The sequence below is a fragment of the Garra rufa genome, chromosome 25 (assembly GCF_049309525.1).
Source record: "Garra rufa chromosome 25, GarRuf1.0, whole genome shotgun sequence".
Taxonomy (NCBI): Eukaryota; Metazoa; Chordata; class Actinopteri; order Cypriniformes; family Cyprinidae; genus Garra; species Garra rufa.
Window position 1 is genome coordinate 22,197,170 of NC_133385.1, and position 18,613 is coordinate 22,215,782.

The following is an 18,613-nucleotide window of genomic DNA, read 5'->3' on the forward strand; positions in this document are numbered from 1 at the left end:
GGACTGTTTTAACAATGTCCTTACCACCTTTCCAGGCCTTGAACGTGTCAGTTTCATTGCTGTCTATTCAGGGTCAGATTTCATCAAAATTATCTAAATTTGTGTTCCAAAGATGAACGAAGGTCTTATGGGATTGGAACGACATAAGGGTGAGTAATTAATGACAGAATTTTCATTTTTGGGTGAACTATTCCTTTTAAGCATAATCAGGTTAAGAACATGCATATAAAAGACACTGAGGCATTTTTAAATAATTAAGGTTGGGTATTGTTTGAATTTTATTGATTCCGATGCTTAACGATTCGTAGTTTCGATTCAAATAACAAAGTCAATAAAAAAGTCAAAAACAGTCAAACAATTTTAATTTTGTGTTTTTACAAAGTTGTCTGTTGCAGCTGAATAAAAATCAGCAGCCTGCAGAACACTTAGGCCTAAGAGAACCTTTTGCCTATGGTTTCAACAAAAAAAAAAAAAAAAAAAAACATTAATTAAATGTGTTATGTGTTTATGATGATATACTGATATATTTGGTGCATATTGGGTGTTAAATGTGAAAGAAGTCAGGCCGGGAACTAGGGCTGCACGATTAATCGAAGGCGATTGCCACACGCATTTTGTCAGTAAAGCCGGTTCTGTAATCAGAAGTAAATCACCAGCACATGCTTTCAGATGGAGCAGCATTTACAACACAGAGCCAGAGTTCACTGACAAGCTACGCAATATCGCGTTCATTATCACAGAGGATTTAATCACGCGATAATAAAATCGAAGCTTTTTTGTTGTTGTTGTTTTTACTCCAAACTTCAGTCGAGTGTTTAAAATAAGTTGTGTTTTTTTTTTTAGTCACGTTGAATCAATGAAAGCTGTTAAATCTTCTGTTTATTCAGCTACAACGATCGTTATTTCCTGATTTTCTTCTTCAGGGCGTATTTAGAGTTTCTGTGCGAGAGAATATTTTATTACCATTTTCTAAACTATATTGAATAAACTGGTAATGTGAGAAATGTTAAAGGTGTCTGAATAAATTTTGGCTTGACTGTAACTAGTGAAACACTGAAAATACCTCACCACAAAATGTCTGTAAAAACTAGATCTTAAGACAATAAAACAATGCTCTGGGAATGTCAGCCCACCTCTCGTCTTTATTCTGACGTATGCAACCCTCAATGATCTCCTTCACTTCAGGAATAGCCACTTTGTCGAAACTGCCAGGCTTCACCCCCTGTAAACACAGCACAGGAAACAATCAAATCAAACATGTAGAAAGCGGAAATGGCTTTAACTTGGGGCTGGACTTTCTTAAAAATACTATATCTTGAGTTACTCAGGCTTAAGTTTGTGTCTATAAGTGTTTGATATCAGTATAGGTTGCTAGGTCAGTACTGGTTTTGTAAGAGGCTTCAGCATTTACTGGTAGAGGTAAAAACCAACTTACCACTGTGTGAGCAAAAAGCAGAAAGGAAACACCCCCACAGAGGGCAAAAAGGGGTAAAAAGACTAAAATAGTGCAGCAAACAAGGGGGAGGATGAGTGCACGGGGACTCTCTCCTCCGCCGGTGAAGTGTGGACTTACGCTGGTGACTCTGCGATAGATCTGAGCAGCATTCTGACACTCGGAGTACGGGTACTCAGAAGTAGCCATCTCCAGCATACACATCCCAAAGGCATACACATCCACCGACTCGTCATACTTCTCCTCATACATCTCAGGCGCCATGAACTCTGGGGTACCTTAAATTAAAAGAATGGTTCAGAACTCTCTCAGTACCCTATTACACCCTCTCAGTGAAGAGGTGAGAGGAAGATGATGCTGTCGATGAAGACTGCTTGGGCACAACCTGCGAGAAAAGAGAGAGGTAGAGGGAAGGAGAGCAAAAAGGGGATAGAAAGTATAAAAAAAAAAAAAAAAAAAAAAAAAGAGGAAGGGGAAACTGCCCTCAGTTAGACCGCAATGATAAAAAGCCCAAGTTTCTCCATGTAAGACCTTCAAGGGCACGACTGTGTATGATAAAAATCAGACTGGTGCACAGCACTCACTCAAAGGCCTGGACTAACCACATGACTCTAAACAATATAGATTGAATTTTGTAGTTGTTTATCCAAATAGCAAATTTAAGTCCGTGGTCAGAGGGCCTGATGCTTTTATCACAAGACCAAACCGAAGCACTAGCTATGGAAAACAAACCTTTCAAAGTGTCCTACCTTTGGGTTAACCTGTGAAGAGAAAAGGTTGAGCAATTCAAACATGTTACACTCCATAGCTTACCAAAAAGTGAGGTTCTGCGCACCAGCATAACTAGTAACCAAGTTACCCATTGCCAAAGGTCTCACACGGACAAACTTAACCATATTGGTAATGATTCAGTCTGATATGTGTCACATAATACTGGTGGACTTACCAGGCTCATTTCTCCGTACTTACTGTCTGTACTTCAGTACACTAAATAATCCTTAAAGTAGAATTAGGAGAGACCTGAAATTAGAGCCTAAGGCTTCCAAAAACAAAAAAAACACAAAGATCTTAAAGCTAAAAGTACAAGGGAGATGAGCAGAGAGTTTAAGGCTTTGAGCTCCAGACACTGACACACTGAAAGAAAACAAGTATTTCCTTGTGGGGGGAAAAAAATTAACAGATTCATTAGCATCATCATCATTAAATCATGGTTGACTGAAGAAACAGACCACAAATTTCCGAACCAGAGCAAAAGATCACTCACGGTACCTGCCAGCCCAGGGCTCAGCTCTAGCTCTAGTGTTATCCCATGATCAGATCAGGTTTCCCTGCAGACGAGTCACCAAATACCTACAACCGCTCCGCAAACTACTTACTCTGTCTGTGGGTACCTGAAATTGTGGTAATGAGGACAGAAGAAAAGACAAAAGCTATGTTTGAACTAAAGGAGGGTGTCAAGAGACAACTTCCATAAAGCGGGAGCCCTGGTTTGCTGCGGTTCGAGCGCTCAGGGAAACGCTGTGGTCTGCTTTCTCACCACTGTCATTAAATCACACTTTGAAAAGAAGCAGAGGAAGAAAAAGAAACTTGAAAAAGAAACATGGAATGAAGGATTCGCTTTTTCCCCCAACCACAAATCTGAGTCGGACAATTTGAATGGATTGGATTTCGATTTGGAGGCGGCAACGCAGTTGCAAATACTTAGCCGTACCTATGACGCTCTTGGCAAAGGAGGTCCTCTTGAGGGTAGCCAGGCCCAAGTCTCCAATCTTGACAGATCCGGTAGGTCCGGTGATAAAGATGTTGTCACACTTGAGGTCCCGGTGGATGATGGGAGGCGACCTGGTATGGAGGAAGTGCAGCCCCTTCAGAATCTGCCGGCACCAGCTGCGCAGGACTTTGATCTTCATCTCCTTAAACCGTTTTAGATACCTACAGAGGCAAAAACAAGTCAATCATATAGCAGGTGGCCTGTATAACAGAAAACAACCTGACAGGAACAAATAAGAGCACTTACGTCTTGAGTGTCCCAGATGTCATGAGTTCAGTCACCAAGACAATACACTTCCTCCCTTTCAAGGATGACTCCCAGGAGTCATAGAAGCGTACTATGTTGGGATGCTGAAGACCCTTCAGCATTCCGGCTTCCTCTTTAAAACGCTGCCGCTCGGACTTGGACAACTTGCGATCCTGAAAAAGAATTTCAGATTTTATTTTACAATATTACAATTGGTAAAATTTATAAGGAAAAAAAGAACCACAGTTCACGTCTCTTTCAAAGGAAACAGCATTCTGTTGGTCAAGTTGGCAAATTTGCATAATCTTGAAACCCTCATGTGAAATTCTCAGATTCCTATTGAAATGGCTGGATTTTGCTTGTGAAATTTCACCCAGCAACTGTTAATGTTACCACACCTATAATAATAATAATAATAATAAATAAATAAATAAACTTCTTAAAATAAATTTTCTTATATGACCTGTTTAGTAAACTTCTAAAACTTTAGAGATGCAATGATCGACCGGCCAGGGAGCCAGTCCATTTTGACGTCACAACTACACTCACATCCACATGTAAAAGGTCATCACAAGAATGAGTGTGACTTTATTTCATTCAGTGTAAACAGCAATTGATAATGTATTGATGTCATGCCAGATGAGGCTCGTGTAGACATTAAAACAAATAAGTGCAACAGCACGCACAAAGTAACTCACACTAAGTTATAGAAGCATACTGTGGTAGAATTTTTTTTTACCCTGGACCACAAAACCAGTCATAAGGGTAATTTTTTTTTTTTAAATTGAGATTTATACCTCATCTGAAAGCTGAATAAATAAGCTTTCCATTGATGTATGGTTTGTTAGGATAGGACAACTATTTGAAAATCTGGAATCTGAGGGTGCAAAAAAATCTAAATATTGAGAAAATCGCCATAAAAATAGACACAATATTGGCTGTTTTTGCTCAATTTTGCAAACGAAAAATAGTTCCAATCAAATTCACAACAGAACCGTTGTGCGCGTCCAAGCAACACAATGGTGTTTTGTTACTGAATAAATCTAGGTTTTTGAACAAATCGAGTGAGTCAGTGATTCAGTGACTCATTCATAAAGACAGTCACTTGCCTCATTTCTGTATGAATCAGTCATTTGAACAATGGTTGAATGAATGACTAAATGACTCACTCATTTTTTTTGCCGCCACCTACTGGTGGTTTGGTTTCATATTTAAAAGCATCACTGCATTTTCCCCAACATTTCTTATCTGACGTTCAATAAAGTTAAATTTAAAGCAAACAAACAAACAAAAAAAAAAATACCATTTATAAACATAGTGGGAAATGACATTTGTTTTGTTATATACAGCAACTCATTTCTACCCATTTCCAGTCACACTTTTTTTTTTGAGAGAGAGTTGTTAAAGTGAGAGAATGTCTTCAACTTAGGCTATGTTTACAGTAGTGTGTTTTTGTGTCTTAAAATGCATAACTTTTTATTCGGTTTAGTTCTAAAACTGGGGGGTTGCGTTTCAGTGTAAAAGGACCAAAACGAAGACTTTTGAAAATGATGCCCACATTTGCGCTGCGTGAAAATGCCAGTGTAGACCAAGTACGAAAACGCACTAGTGTAAACAGATTGGGGGAAACTGTAATGTTTAATTAATTTTTGCATTTTTTTTTATTTGTTTGTATATGCCGTCAATTATAGTCAAAAATCGGTATCGGCAGGTCACGCTTAAAAAAAAAAAAAAAAACTGGAAATCGAACAAGAACACTGGAATCTGTGCATCTCTACTAAACTTAAAAATGATAGTATTCATTACTTCATTATTTAATATATTTTAATTTTTGATATTACTTTTTCTTTACTTATTATTTTTTACTAGTAGGTACAGGACACTGTAGTTAATTTATGTAAGCAAAGATAGCAAATAAAAGTAAACTGTGACATATTAAACTCAAATTCTTCAGACAATGGACTACTAGTAAAATTGATAAAAACATGGGACCAAAAATTATTCAGACACCTTGACCTAACATGTTTTGCTTAAGTGATTTTTCTTTAATTGCTAATCCGACCTTTTTACACCACAGACTGAACAAAATTAAGTATTTCTTGGTAACTGGTCAACAAAGTAGTGATAGTTGTGTAAACGTTGTCATATTAACAGTTGTCTGAATTTTTGGTTGATTGTAATCTATTACATACCTTTCTATGAAATTTATCTGACATTATCAAGAAGCATCATTTTCTAAACTATAGTGAATAAACTGTGATGAGAAATGTTGAAAGTGTTTGAATAAATTTAGGTTTGACTATAAATAGAAAGTAGATGACTACATAAAACTGCAGTACTAGATTTATAGTCACCTTTCTTACAAAACAACTACCCAACTGCTTTTAGCACCTCTGTGACTCTTCTTTGAGTGTGCTGAATTGTGGTTTCATCAAGGGGGAAACACTGCTGCTTGCAAAAACCTCATTTGCAATCAAAGTAGATGGTGCAGCACTAAATATATTATCTACAATGAAACTACACAGCACTTGGCTCAAACCCAATCCAGCAGTGCGACCGTTTTACAGTGCGTGTCCAACTACAGTTAAAAAATGCACTCATTCAAACTGGAGAATCATACTTGACCTACATTTGGTGCGGTCAGCTGCCATCTCTGGAATGAGAAACATTTAGTCGCGTGTTTGGCTTTGCCAAGCCCGGCAGGGACAGGTTTTCACCCTAAGTTAGGGTTAAACTTCCGTAACTGCTCACATGTGCACAATTAACACAATTAGTGGTCTTTAACACAATGCCTTAACAGAGAAAAGCCCTGTAGAAAGCAATTTTAGTGCTGAATGATGTGGGTTTAGAAAAAAGGGGACTCTGCTTTGCACCCCACCCTACAACAGACCTACTTTCTCTCCCTTCCTCTTGGACTATTCCAAATATGCGGTGCACTTTTGTGGCCTATGGGACCAGGCCAGAGAAGCGTGGGAGTGTTTCCCTAAAGGAGGGGTGGCCCGCACACTGAACTCCAGTATGAGGATAAAGCTCCTGGCATGAATCCGGCTCACGTGTGAGGGCACATACCACTTTAGACGGGAGATAAGACATTAGGATTACTGAGAGGATCTGAAACACAAATTACCTAGACATACGTTTAACAATAATTAAAAACGGACAAATGTAGTTTAGTAGGTTAGGATAGAGTGCAACCGTCTTGGCGGTTATAAGGGTAGTTTGGGCATTCATACGCTCAGCTGTCAGTCAGTAATGTTAATCAGTGAACACATGGAGGTCACATGCTTTGTGAATGTTTTTGGTTAAGATCCGTGTGACCTATTTCCTAACTAAAATGACTGTAAGATTACATAAAATAAGTCACACATATAAGTGTCTTGTGCTTATCAGTGCTCCATTTATGTGATCAAAAATACGGGAATATTGTGAAATATTATTACAATTTAAAAAACTCTTTTCTATTTTCATGTTTTAAAATGTAATTTATTCCTGTGATGCAAAGCTGAATTTTCAGCAGACATTGAGTCTTCTGTCTCACATGATCCTTCGGAAATCATTTTAATATGCTGATTTATTATCAATGTTGTAAGCAGTTGTGCGGTTTAATATTTTTTTTTTAATATTTGGCAACTTTTTTTTTTGTATTCTTTGATAAATAGAAGGTTTAAAAGAACCACATTTATTTTAAAATCTTTTGTAACAATATACAATACCATTCAAAAGTCTTTCTTTTTCTGAAAGAAATTCATATTTTTATTCAGCAAGGATGTGTTAAATTGATAAAAAGTGATAGTAAAGACTTCAGTTGTTGGAAAAGATTTGTATTTTGAATAAATGCTGTGCCCTTTAACATTTTATTCATCAAAGAATCCTGAAAAATTTATCAGTTTCCAAACAGCACAACGGTTTCCAACACTGATGATAAATCAGCATATTAAAATGATTTCTGAAGGATCATGTGACAATGAAAGACTGGAGTAATGTCACTTAAAATTCAGTTTTGAATTAAATTATAATTTAAAGTATATTTCACAAAGTTACTGATCTGAAACTTTTGAACGGCAGTGTGTGTATATATACACCACTCAAAAGTTTTTGAACAGTAAGATTTTTAATGTTTTTAAAGAATACAGCAAATTTTAAAAATACAGCAAAAGCAGTAATATTGTCCAATATTTTTACTATTCAAATTAACTGCTTTCTATTTGAATATATTTTAAAATGTAATTTATTCCTGTGATCAAACATTAATTTTCAACATCATTACTCCAGTCTTCAGTGTCACATGATCCTTCAGAAATCATTCTAATATGCTGATTTGCTGTTCAAGAAACATTTTTTTTATTATTATCAATATTTAAAACAGTGGAGTAAATTTTTAGACTCAAGACTATTTAATGAACAGAAAGATTTAAATATCAGCATTCATCTGAAATAAAAAGCCTTTGTAACATCATACACTTATACCTTTTAAAAGCTTAGAGTCAGTATAATATTTTTTTTTGAGAAAGCAATTATAGAAATGAATACCTTTATTTAGCAAGAATGCTTTTAAATTGATCAAAAGTGATGATAATGACATTTATAATGTTACAAAAGATTTCTATTTTAAATAAATGCTGTTTTTCTGAACTTTCTATCCAAAGAAACCTGATCAATTTCTACTCAGCCATTTTGAACATAATAATAATAATAATAATAATAATAATAAATGTTTTTTGAGCAGCAAATCAGAATATCAGAATGAATTCTGAAGGATCATGTGACTGGAGTAATGATGCTAAAAGTTCAGCTTTGAAATCACAGGAATAAATTACATTTGAAAATATATACAAATAAAAAACAGTTATTTTAAGTAGTAAAAGTATGTCAAAATTTTACTGTTTTTGCTGTACTTTGGATCAAATAAAGGCAGGCTTGGTGAGCAGAAGAGACATTTTCGTAAAATATTTTTTTAAAAATAATGACTTAACTTAAAAAGATACCTAGTACAAATCATGTCAACTGGGAAAAAGAAATCTTTATAAATAGTTTAAAGTTACTGCAGAAGATTAAATGGATTTACAGGGGTCCGTTAAAGGGATCAAATGCAGGGCGTAAGGCAAATGCAGGACAACTGGAACGAAACTCAAGCAGTTGCTTGAAAGTCCGTGGCATGCACTCGCAATGATGACTCAATTTTCTGTCTGAACAGTTTAACCGGAGTATTTAATGTGGTATATCGAGTTGGACGCTTACAGAACGGAACTTCTGTAAAAAAGAGAAGCATCTGAGATCCATTTTCATTTTCTTTTTGTGGTGACCTACATATTGTTCAAATGTGTTTAGCATGTGAGAAAGGAAAGGAGAGAAATGTGGGAGGGGAATATCCCCGAGTTTAGCATAAGGCACTGAAGACAGATGGCCTTGTGGGGAAGATACACAGGCCCTTCCCTTTTCTGCAGCAGTGCGAACTTGCAGCTTATAGCACATGCTGTTGGATCACACAAGACAGGCCGGGAGACAAAAATAGGGAGAGCGAGACATGAAATGTAAAAAAAGAAAAAGAAAAAAAAGAGAGAGAGAGACAGAGAGAGCAAGGCTTTTGTTTCAGCTCAGTGCATGAGCTGGCTACGCCTGAGGGGCATGAGCAGCAGAACTGCAGCTCACGTGGTGCTGCCTCGTCATCGCTCTGCAAAAGAAATAGCAGCAGGGGGTGGAGAAGAGCAGCAGCCGAGTCAAGCCTCGGCAAACCAGATCACCATACTTCACACAGGAGATTACAATTGCTTTGGTGGTTGAACTTGACCTACTTTTGAAATCGCACCTCTGTGGCACATCGGTACATAAAAACATAACTTCCTCTACACGATGAAAACAAAATGAAGGAGGTCTCTGAATGCAAAGAGACTTCTTAGAAGTGGGCCAAACAACTTTTGAGCTGGTGATTTTCCGACAGAGGTGCTGTTGCTATGTAGTTGGCCAGCGTCAGCATGCTCTCTGTGCAAGCACACCTCATTACTCATGCCTTTATCATATCATAAAGCAATAAAAGTGGAATGAGTGCAAAAGCTCATGGTTCTCATGCATCATAAATGATCAAAAATCTATTTAGAATAATAATTAGAGGAAAAATGTAAATGAATGAAAACTGCAATTTATAAAAGCCTGTTGCTGTCCCAAAATAAAAAAGTATTATAAGGAAATAAAATCTTACTGTTCAAAAACTTTTGACTGGTAATGTTTTTTTTTTTTTTTAAAGAAGTCTCTTCTGTTTACCAAGCTTGCATTTATTTGATTCAAAGTACAGCAAAAGCAGTACAATTTTGAAATATTTTTACTATTTAAAATAACTGTTTTTTATTTGAATATATTTTAAAATGTAATTTATTCCTGTGATCAAAGCAAAATTTTCAGCATCATTACTCCAGTGTCACATGATCCTTCAGAAATCAGTCTTATATGCTGATTTGCTGTTCAAAAAACATTTATTATTATTATTATTACGTTGAAAACAGCCGAGTACACTTTGTTTAGGTTTCTTTGATAAGCATTTATCTGAAATAAAAATCTTTTGTAGCAGTATAAATGTCTTTATCATGTGTGTGTCTCAAAGTGATTTTATGTCCATAGAAAGCACATTAAATGCAAGTAAAGTGTCTACTTTTAAGGTTTCAAATGTCAAGTTTTTGGAGAATAAAATGTCAAAATTTGGTTGAAATAATGTTACATTGTCATTCAGTGTAACAATATTTATGTAAAAAAAATATATTCAGTGTAACACAATATTTATGTAAAAATTTAAAGGATAAAAGATGTCTTTGAAAAACATTTAAAAATCCCTAAACCCTAAACACCAATGTAAATTTACAATGCATTTTAGAAATTGCATTTCCAAAGAAATAAAGTCAAACTGTACGATCTGAAATGGCTAATTATCATCATTTTTCCTCACTTCTGCTCAAATTACACCTTAAATAAACACCATCTATGATTTACTGCATATGCCACACATCTTTCAAAACACACATGGTGGTCTAAAATAAACTAAATTAGGAAATGAGGATTTTCTATTCAAGGATGCTAATACTACAATGTCGGCGCTGCGGCCAAAGATGACAACAGCTATAAAAACACTGGCCAAATGCCAGGTGAGTAAAGTGTCAAGGGGTGTGTATTGAAACGCTTCATAGGTGAGACGCTCCAAAGGTGTGACAGAAGGACTAGTAAAAGTGTTTCCTTTTTCTAAAGAGATTATATAGTTAAATTAATCATGCACAATACATGCTGATGACACATCATTTGGAAAGCTGTAGGTGGGGCATTTAAGTTTAAATCAAACCTACTAGTCATAAGACTGTCATTAAAAGGTGCTGTACCGGAAAGGCCTCAAGACAGGGTTGTAGGTTTCAGAGAATGAGATATTTACTTTAGTCCCAAATAAGCAGATCAGATAGTGATTTATCACCGTCAGCGGACAGATCAAGAGTGCCAACAACGTCAAGTGTTGCACTTTGTTATCCTAGCTGTCAAATGTTGTGACATCCTACCCATAAAGCGTAACATTAGGGTTTCGGAAGCAAAAACTGGATTTTCTCCACAGGGAAATTTAATGATAACTCGTAAACCTTTAAAAACATAACTACTTTCAATTCTACATCTCTCCCACACGTCTCTACTTTTTATAGCATATTTAGCACCCTTTGTTTGAACATGGTATTTTATGGGGCTTTCTGAAAAAATATTCTTGGAAAATATTTTTCAATATTCAACTGCATAAAAGGTGCAGTCACTGAAAGTTAAAAAAGTTAACATTACAGTCGCTATCAGATAGCCAATGTCAAATTATCTGCAGATTTTACATTTTAATTTAAAGACACTGAAAGTTAAAAAAGTTAACATTACAGTCGCTATCAGATAGCCAATGTCAAATTATATGCAGATTTTACATTTTAATTTAAAGACACTGAAAGTTAAAAAAGTTAACATTACAGTCGCTATCAGATAGCCAATGTCAAATTATCTGCAGGTTTTACATTTTAATTTAAAGAATGTTTTTTTTAAAGAAAATTACTACCGTATGAGCAGTGCCTATGATAACATATTATACCGTAACAATTTACAGTTCAGATATAGGTTTTTACAAAAACAAAGTTTTATAAAATGTTTCTAAAATTTTTATAAAAACTTCACATTTCAGCCCTTTAAACCATTTTAAGAAAAATTCTGAGGTATCAGTTATTATATTAATTTAAATATAAATATATCTTACTGTCTTGTTTTCGATTTTTTTAGGGCATATTAGCTCTCTATTGGTTCACATTTACAACTGTGTGTTTGTTGTTGATTTTCACACTGGTCTGAACAAAAACAGCAGATGGGCTAATTAAAAAAAATACAAATGCATTCTTTGCCAGTAGGTTGTGCTTTTGGAAAGGTAGAAATACAGTGATTTTGTCGCTAACAGCTGTACACAAAGCAGCGTTGCGCTTAAATAATACTTTATCAGCCATTGATACTTTTCTGAAGACAGTCGGTTCCCTGCAGATACCTCAACATAAATTAGATTTGGTAATGTGCAGCGCTCAGATTTATTTAATGGAATTATAGCTTTTTGAAGTTTAAGCCAGCCATGTCGCAATTCTTGCTTGAGTTTTGGACAAATGTGCGCAAATATATTTGTGGCGATTAAAGCCATCTGTTGACATTATTGAGCCTATCTCCGAATATTGTATACCACCATGTATGTTTCAAGACATTTTTGATCTGAAATGTCCACTAAGTGGCACTAAAAGAGTGTTCTTTTTTTTTTCTTTTCTTCAGAACAAACATATGACGTGTTTTATATGATGTTGGTTTTGTACGTGTCACTGCAGTTCTGACTTGAAATGTCCACTGAGTATAGCTATAACTAATGCTCAGGGACGTTTTAAAATAATGTACCATTTGCACTACACCTAAACCTAGCCGATAGTATGAACAAAGGCGAATGTGACATATAAACGCAATCACAAGAATGCCGTTTTAGCTTGTTTTTCGATCTCTCATCTTTAAGCTCCCAAGGATTCTGCATCCTAAGTCCAATTCTGTGCCTGCTGAAGTTCCGAGCAAGCTTGTTACGTCCAGAAAGCGAAACATATTGTAATCGCACAATGCTATAATCATAACTGTGTGCAAAAACGATTACAAGTCATCGCTGTTTTACAGCCTCTAGTGTTTATTTCTGTTGGAAACTGCAGTGATATGTACTTTTTATTATGTATAAAAATGTTCCAACAGGTATGTTTTCGTCATGAGACATTGCATTATTTCAACTTTTCATTTCACTACTGAAAAACTGATTACCCATGATGCTGTACAGAACGAATCACCACAAATGGTGCAATCAAGTTATGCTATGCTGTCAAAATACTATTTGTGGTTCTTTTCCGCATTAAAGTCGCCAACTACGCAGCCTTGTACCTTTGTCTAATGGTTAAAATTTTAATTACTTTTTTGCTTTAAATAGAAGTTTATAATGCGGAACTGGCTGGCTTGTTTCATGGCCTCTAATGCTTTAGCAAAGACTGAAAAAAGTCACTGAAAAAGCCACTACAAAATACAAAAAACGTACCTGCAACTCGCACCATGCCACCTCCACTGTGGTTTCAGTATCCAGACCCTTGTAGACCGTCTTAAAAGAGCCGCGTCCAATCTCAATGTCGAACTTTAAGAAGCGGCCATCCGGCGACGTCCCGACTGCGTTGGTCTCAACTTCCTCATTGTCCTCCAGCTCCGCCTTCGCATCCCGCAAATCTGCCTTAGCTCGTGCCTTCTCTTTGCCTTCTTCATCCTCTTCTTTCTCATCCTCTCGTTTTGCATCAAGACTATCTCCACACTTCAACTCCTCAACCAAACGTGGTGGTTCTGCAGAAAGAAGATGTGCAGTATTCGCAATCGACACTTGCACTGACTCTACGGCTGTCTCGATACGGTCATCCTCCCTCTTTTCTGGTGCAACCAATCCTTCAGATTGTGTGGTTACTGAAGCGGCTTTGGTTTCCAAGACAGGAGGTTCACAAACAAGAACACAGGAGTCTGTTGTGATGGGTAGGATTGCGTTCTTGCTGGGCAGCTCGAGCGCCGTAGCATTGGAGTCGTTGATAACGCTGCGACGGAAGAAACGATGCTCGGCCTTCAGCAGTTCACGCTCCATGGTGTGGTGGCGACGGCGGACCTCGACACCTAGCCGCTCGCCCACCAGCGTGTCTGAGCTGGAGCCATTGATGTTCTTCGAAGGGGGGGAAAGGAACTTGACCATATTGTCGTTGAGATTTTCTGACATTTCACCACAGAGTGGAGTAAGAAGTCGGGTCAAACCTTATATTCTATCCATGCATGGAGAAAAAAAAAGGAGGATAAATATTTGATAACGAGAAGAGGTTGCTTCAAATCAAGTAAAAACTTGCCAAACCTCTCTCCTCTCAATACAGCAGTTCAGATAAAGTCAATACTCTTACAAACTAAAGTGTTGGAGAGCAGCACAGGAAGTGCTTGGTGATAAAAATAGCGCAGGATCCATGCACAGATCAAAATACGTTGTTGTTGCTGATGATGATGACAAAAATGAGACCTCACATCCAGCTCATCCATCCTGTGTGAAACTGTGGGGTGTATTCAATTCAATCCACATAGGGGGTCTCCTGAGGGGGCAGGGCGGTAGCCTGCTGATAAATGTAATGATCACTTTCAACCCCGAGGTCGTGCCACAGCACAAAGTGTAACCGTTTCGTCTGATTCACTGAAAGAGACACAAAATATAATTTAACCAAGATGGTTAGACACACTCAACGTAAATGGCTGCATGTACATAATGCAATGACTTTTCCACAACCTGGCAAATATTAACCAGTTCAAAAGGGGTTAATAAGAGTTTACGCTCACTAACTAAAAAGTCCGGATGCAAGTTTTCATTATTGTAAAGATAGACCAGTCATACTGAAACTTTTAGATAAAGACTGAGTTGGAGGAAGTAACTCTTTGATTTTTTTTCCTTAAGGCAAATTCAAAACAATTTCCAACTATCAAATATACAAACCAAAACTTATTCAGACACCTTTAACATTTATCACATTGTCACAGTTTATTCGCTACAGTTTAGAAAATGGTAACAAAATATGACAAGAACTCAAAGAGTTAAACTGTGTCAGAACAAATTCATCTTGATAATGTCAGATAACTTTGATAGACAGGTATGTACTGGATTACAATCAACCAAAAATTCAAATTCATGTTGACCAATTACCAAGAAATGCTTAATTTTGCTCAGTCTGTGGTGTAAAAAGGTTGCATTAGCAATTAAAGAAAAAACACTTAAGCAAAACATGGTTAGGTCAAAGTGTCTGAATAGTTTTTGGTCCCATATTTTTATCAATTTCACTAATAGTCCACTGTATGAAGATTTTTTGGGTATAATATGTCACAGTTTACTTTATTTTGCTATCCTCACTTACATAAATGAACTATAAATTATATCTGGTGTCTGAATAATTTTGGTTTGACTTAACTTCTCAAAATGTATAAATCTCTAATCCAATTTAAACAAACAACAAACGCAATTTACACTATATCTATGCTTTTAAGAATCAGTATCAGCCTTTAAGAAACGGTATCGGTCTTCAGGACAGTGAACATATGTTGAGGGATTAGTAAATTAGATTTGTCCTTACCATATGTGAACACAAAATCATTTAAGGTTTCAAATAATAAAAAGAAAAAACATTTTAAACAGTAGCTGTATCTTGTTTTTCTTTCAAGAAACAGAAAAAGTAAAATGCTGAAGAATGTACTGAGGACTTTCCCTCATACAGTGAGAAGGAATGATTTGAGATGTCAAGCCTCCATTTTTTTTTCCCAAAGTCAGTTTCTTAAACTATCACACACTCTGGAATAATTGAAAAATAGGCAACGAGTAGTTTTAGGATACTTTACGGACATTTTTAAGATTGAAAGACAATCATGGAAAAGGTCGAAATTGATTTATTTCACTTTTTTTCTTTTGTGTTCCACAAAGAAATGAAGTCATACTGGGTTGGAGCGACATAATTGCGAGTAAATGAATGAGTAACGTTAAGTAAAACAAAATGTATTTTTTAGGTGAACTAACGTTATCCCTTTAAGAAAATCTCTTTCCACTTATTGTATCTGGTTAACCAAAAAGGAGCTACAACCAAGGTTAACTACTTATAAATAAGTAAGTATAAGTCACGACTCCGTTTAGTTTGACCATTTTGTCACCACATTTAAGACGAAAACTTACCATAATGTTAAGTGTCGTCGTCATCTTCTTCAGTTATCGGTGAATAACCAACGGCCAACTCCAGGTTTAACCGGTAATTCCCCAAACGCGCGTGCTCAGTATTTGAAATAACGTTTATCCGGCGCGAAGCAAATGAAAAGCTCGACGTCTCACGCTTAGCGTATTTTTTATCCAGTCAAAGTCGGACAGAATGGCTAAACGTCGGTTACCGTGCCTGCGCTCTAAACCGTCTCACTGCGAAGTTCGAATGTCAAACACTACAACAACGTGCCGCTTCCGCTAATGGTTGCTCGCGAGACTGCAGAGCAGGTTCTCTTTGTTATTCCCTTTCAACTGACCTCGATTCATCTTCCTTGTACGGTCATCTGCTGCATGACGTCGTGCGTGCAAAAGATGCAGTTCAAGTTGACGTTACCGTGTTCACATCAACAGGATGCGAAACATTTTTTTGAAAAGCTTCGAGACTTTATCCATATATGCCGACGCGAAACTTGACTTTGGGTGCAGCGCGCTCCCGAGCGCTTTGTTGCTCTATTGTTGACAGCGAAAGATCCCGAACAGATGTAGACGATTTGTAGGCGCGGGGTTTAAGGCTACGTAATCTGCATGCCATCGATTCCCTACATTTTCGCCATCGCAGAAATTCATGCTACATGAACGAACCGGTTTCGTGATCAACAATAACCCCGGACTCTGTCCACTCCCCCCTGCGTGTCTTTATTCGAGTAATGTCGTACAGTTAGAAAAGAGCGCCGCCTGCTGAATCGTCGAACGCATGTATGTTTCTACTGTGTTTTAAAGGAACAGTTCACTCGAAAATAAAATTCTGTGAACATTTACTCGACTTGTATTATTTAGTTTCTTCAGTGGAACACAAAAGGAGAAGTCAGGCAGAAAGCAAGCCGCAGTCACCGTTCACTTTCAATGCATCCTTTTTCATAAAATGAAAGTGAATGACTGTTTTTACTCTTAGTGTACACTTCCTGCCAAAAGTTTTTGCACACTAAGATTTTTAATGCTTTTTAAAGAAGTCTCTTCTACTTACCATGCCTGAATTTATTTGATCCAAAGTACAGCAAAAACAGTAACATTTTAAAATATTTTTACTATTTAAAGTAACTGTTTTTTTTTTCAATGTATTACAAAATGTAATTTATTCCTGTGATTTCAATTACTCCAGTCACATGATCCTTCAGAAATCATTCTAATATTTTGATTTGCTGTTAAAAAAAAAAAATATTATTATGTTGAAATAGCTGAGTAGAATTTTTTCAGGTTTCTTTGATGAATAGAAAGTTAAGAACAGCATTTATCAGAAATAGAAATCTTTTGTAACATTATAAATTATCATCATGTTTGATTAGTTTAAAGCATCTTTGCTAAATAAAAATATTAATTTCAATAATTTATTAAAAAAATAAATATAGTATAGTGTATAATGTTACAAAAACTTTTTATTTCAGATAAATTTGGATCTTTCTAAAAAATATTAATAATGATAATTAAAAAAAGTTTCTTGAACAGAAAATCAGCATATTAGACTGATTTCTGAAGGATCATGTGACACTGAAGACTGGAGTCATGATTCTGAAAATTTAGCTTTGATCACAGGAATAAATTACATTTTAAAATATATTCAAATAGAAAGCAGTTATTTTAAATGGTAAAATATTTCACAATATTACTGCTTTTACTGTACTTTGGATCAAATAAATGCAGGCTTGGTGAGCAGAAGAGACTTCAAAAAGACTGTTCAAAAACTTTTGACTGGTGTATAAACTTAAAAACACCAAACTTTAAAGATATCAAAGGTACACAAAATAAATTATATTTACAGACTTCTAGCTCAGTAGAAAATAGAATAAATTTATAAACAAAGGTACAGAACTAAAATGCATCTTTTATTAATCTGGAAACAAAATATTATCGCTATGATGCCAGTAAGAAAAGTCTCAAAGCATTTTTTATTTTTTATCATTAACCCTAAAAACCTACTATATCATATTTGATATGCAATTTTTTTTATGAAAAACCTGTTTGTATATATATATATATATATATATATATATATATATATATATATATATATATATATATATATATAAACTTATATATAAACTTATATATTATTTTATACAAATTTTGTATAAAGTCAGTGTCAGAATAACTGAACTAAAGCAACTTAGGCTACTTGATCCATCTTATTATTTTTCTTTTTTTTTAAAACATGATAAAATGTATGTATGAAATATTACAAATTTCTCAGTCATCGTTGTATTGTATTGCATTATATGTTTTGCCCCCACAAAAAAGAAAAGAAAAAAAAAACTACTAAGCTTTCATAAAATCAAGCTTTTAAATATATCAAAACATATTATTGGTATTTATATGCAAGTAATATTGTGCATTTTAAGTCTGTTATACAAATATAATTGATTTATGTTACCATCTATCATAATTTTGTCATAAAACTGAGGTGTTTTTTCCTCCGTCCTCAGTATTCTCATAAACCATATGAGCCATAAAAGCCTTATTCCATTATTATTATTTTTTCTGTTTATTTCATATGTCAGGCTTTACAGGGTTAAGAATGAATGAAATAGAACTGTAAGTTAATAAGATACAGTAGGATTATATAATGCATGGAAGTGTGTTGTGATTTAATTGAAGTACATTTGCATATCATGGTTGAATACACAAATGGGAGTATATAACAGTACACCTAGCACAAAGGTGTGAGCAAATAATGACAGAATGATAATTTTGTGTGAACTGTCCCTTTAAGAGGGATCAAACCCCACCAACTGGCGTTTATCTCTGTTCTCTATCTATAAACTGACTGGGAGGTGATAAAGTGTGGCTTAGG

The 18,613-nt window shown here is 35.6% G+C and overlaps 1 protein-coding gene across 1 annotated transcript in view; it reads right to left on the reverse strand.

Annotated features, from left to right (window-relative positions):
- The window catches only part of wnk1a (WNK lysine deficient protein kinase 1a), a 32,084-nt gene extending 15,670 nt beyond the window's left edge, over positions 1-16,414 (reverse strand). Inside the window, exons 1-6 of the mRNA XM_073831423.1 lie at positions 15,748-16,414; positions 13,063-14,229; positions 3,471-3,643; positions 3,165-3,385; positions 1,574-1,731; positions 1,134-1,222 (exon numbers count right to left, since the gene is read on the reverse strand). Of these exons, the coding sequence (XP_073687524.1) occupies positions 1,134-1,222; positions 1,574-1,731; positions 3,165-3,385; positions 3,471-3,643; positions 13,063-13,773 (1,352 nt within the window). The 5' untranslated portion in view covers positions 13,774-14,229; positions 15,748-16,414. The remainder of the gene's footprint in view (positions 1-1,133; positions 1,223-1,573; positions 1,732-3,164; positions 3,386-3,470; positions 3,644-13,062; positions 14,230-15,747) is intronic.
- Between the last annotated feature and the right edge of the window lie 2,199 nt (positions 16,415-18,613).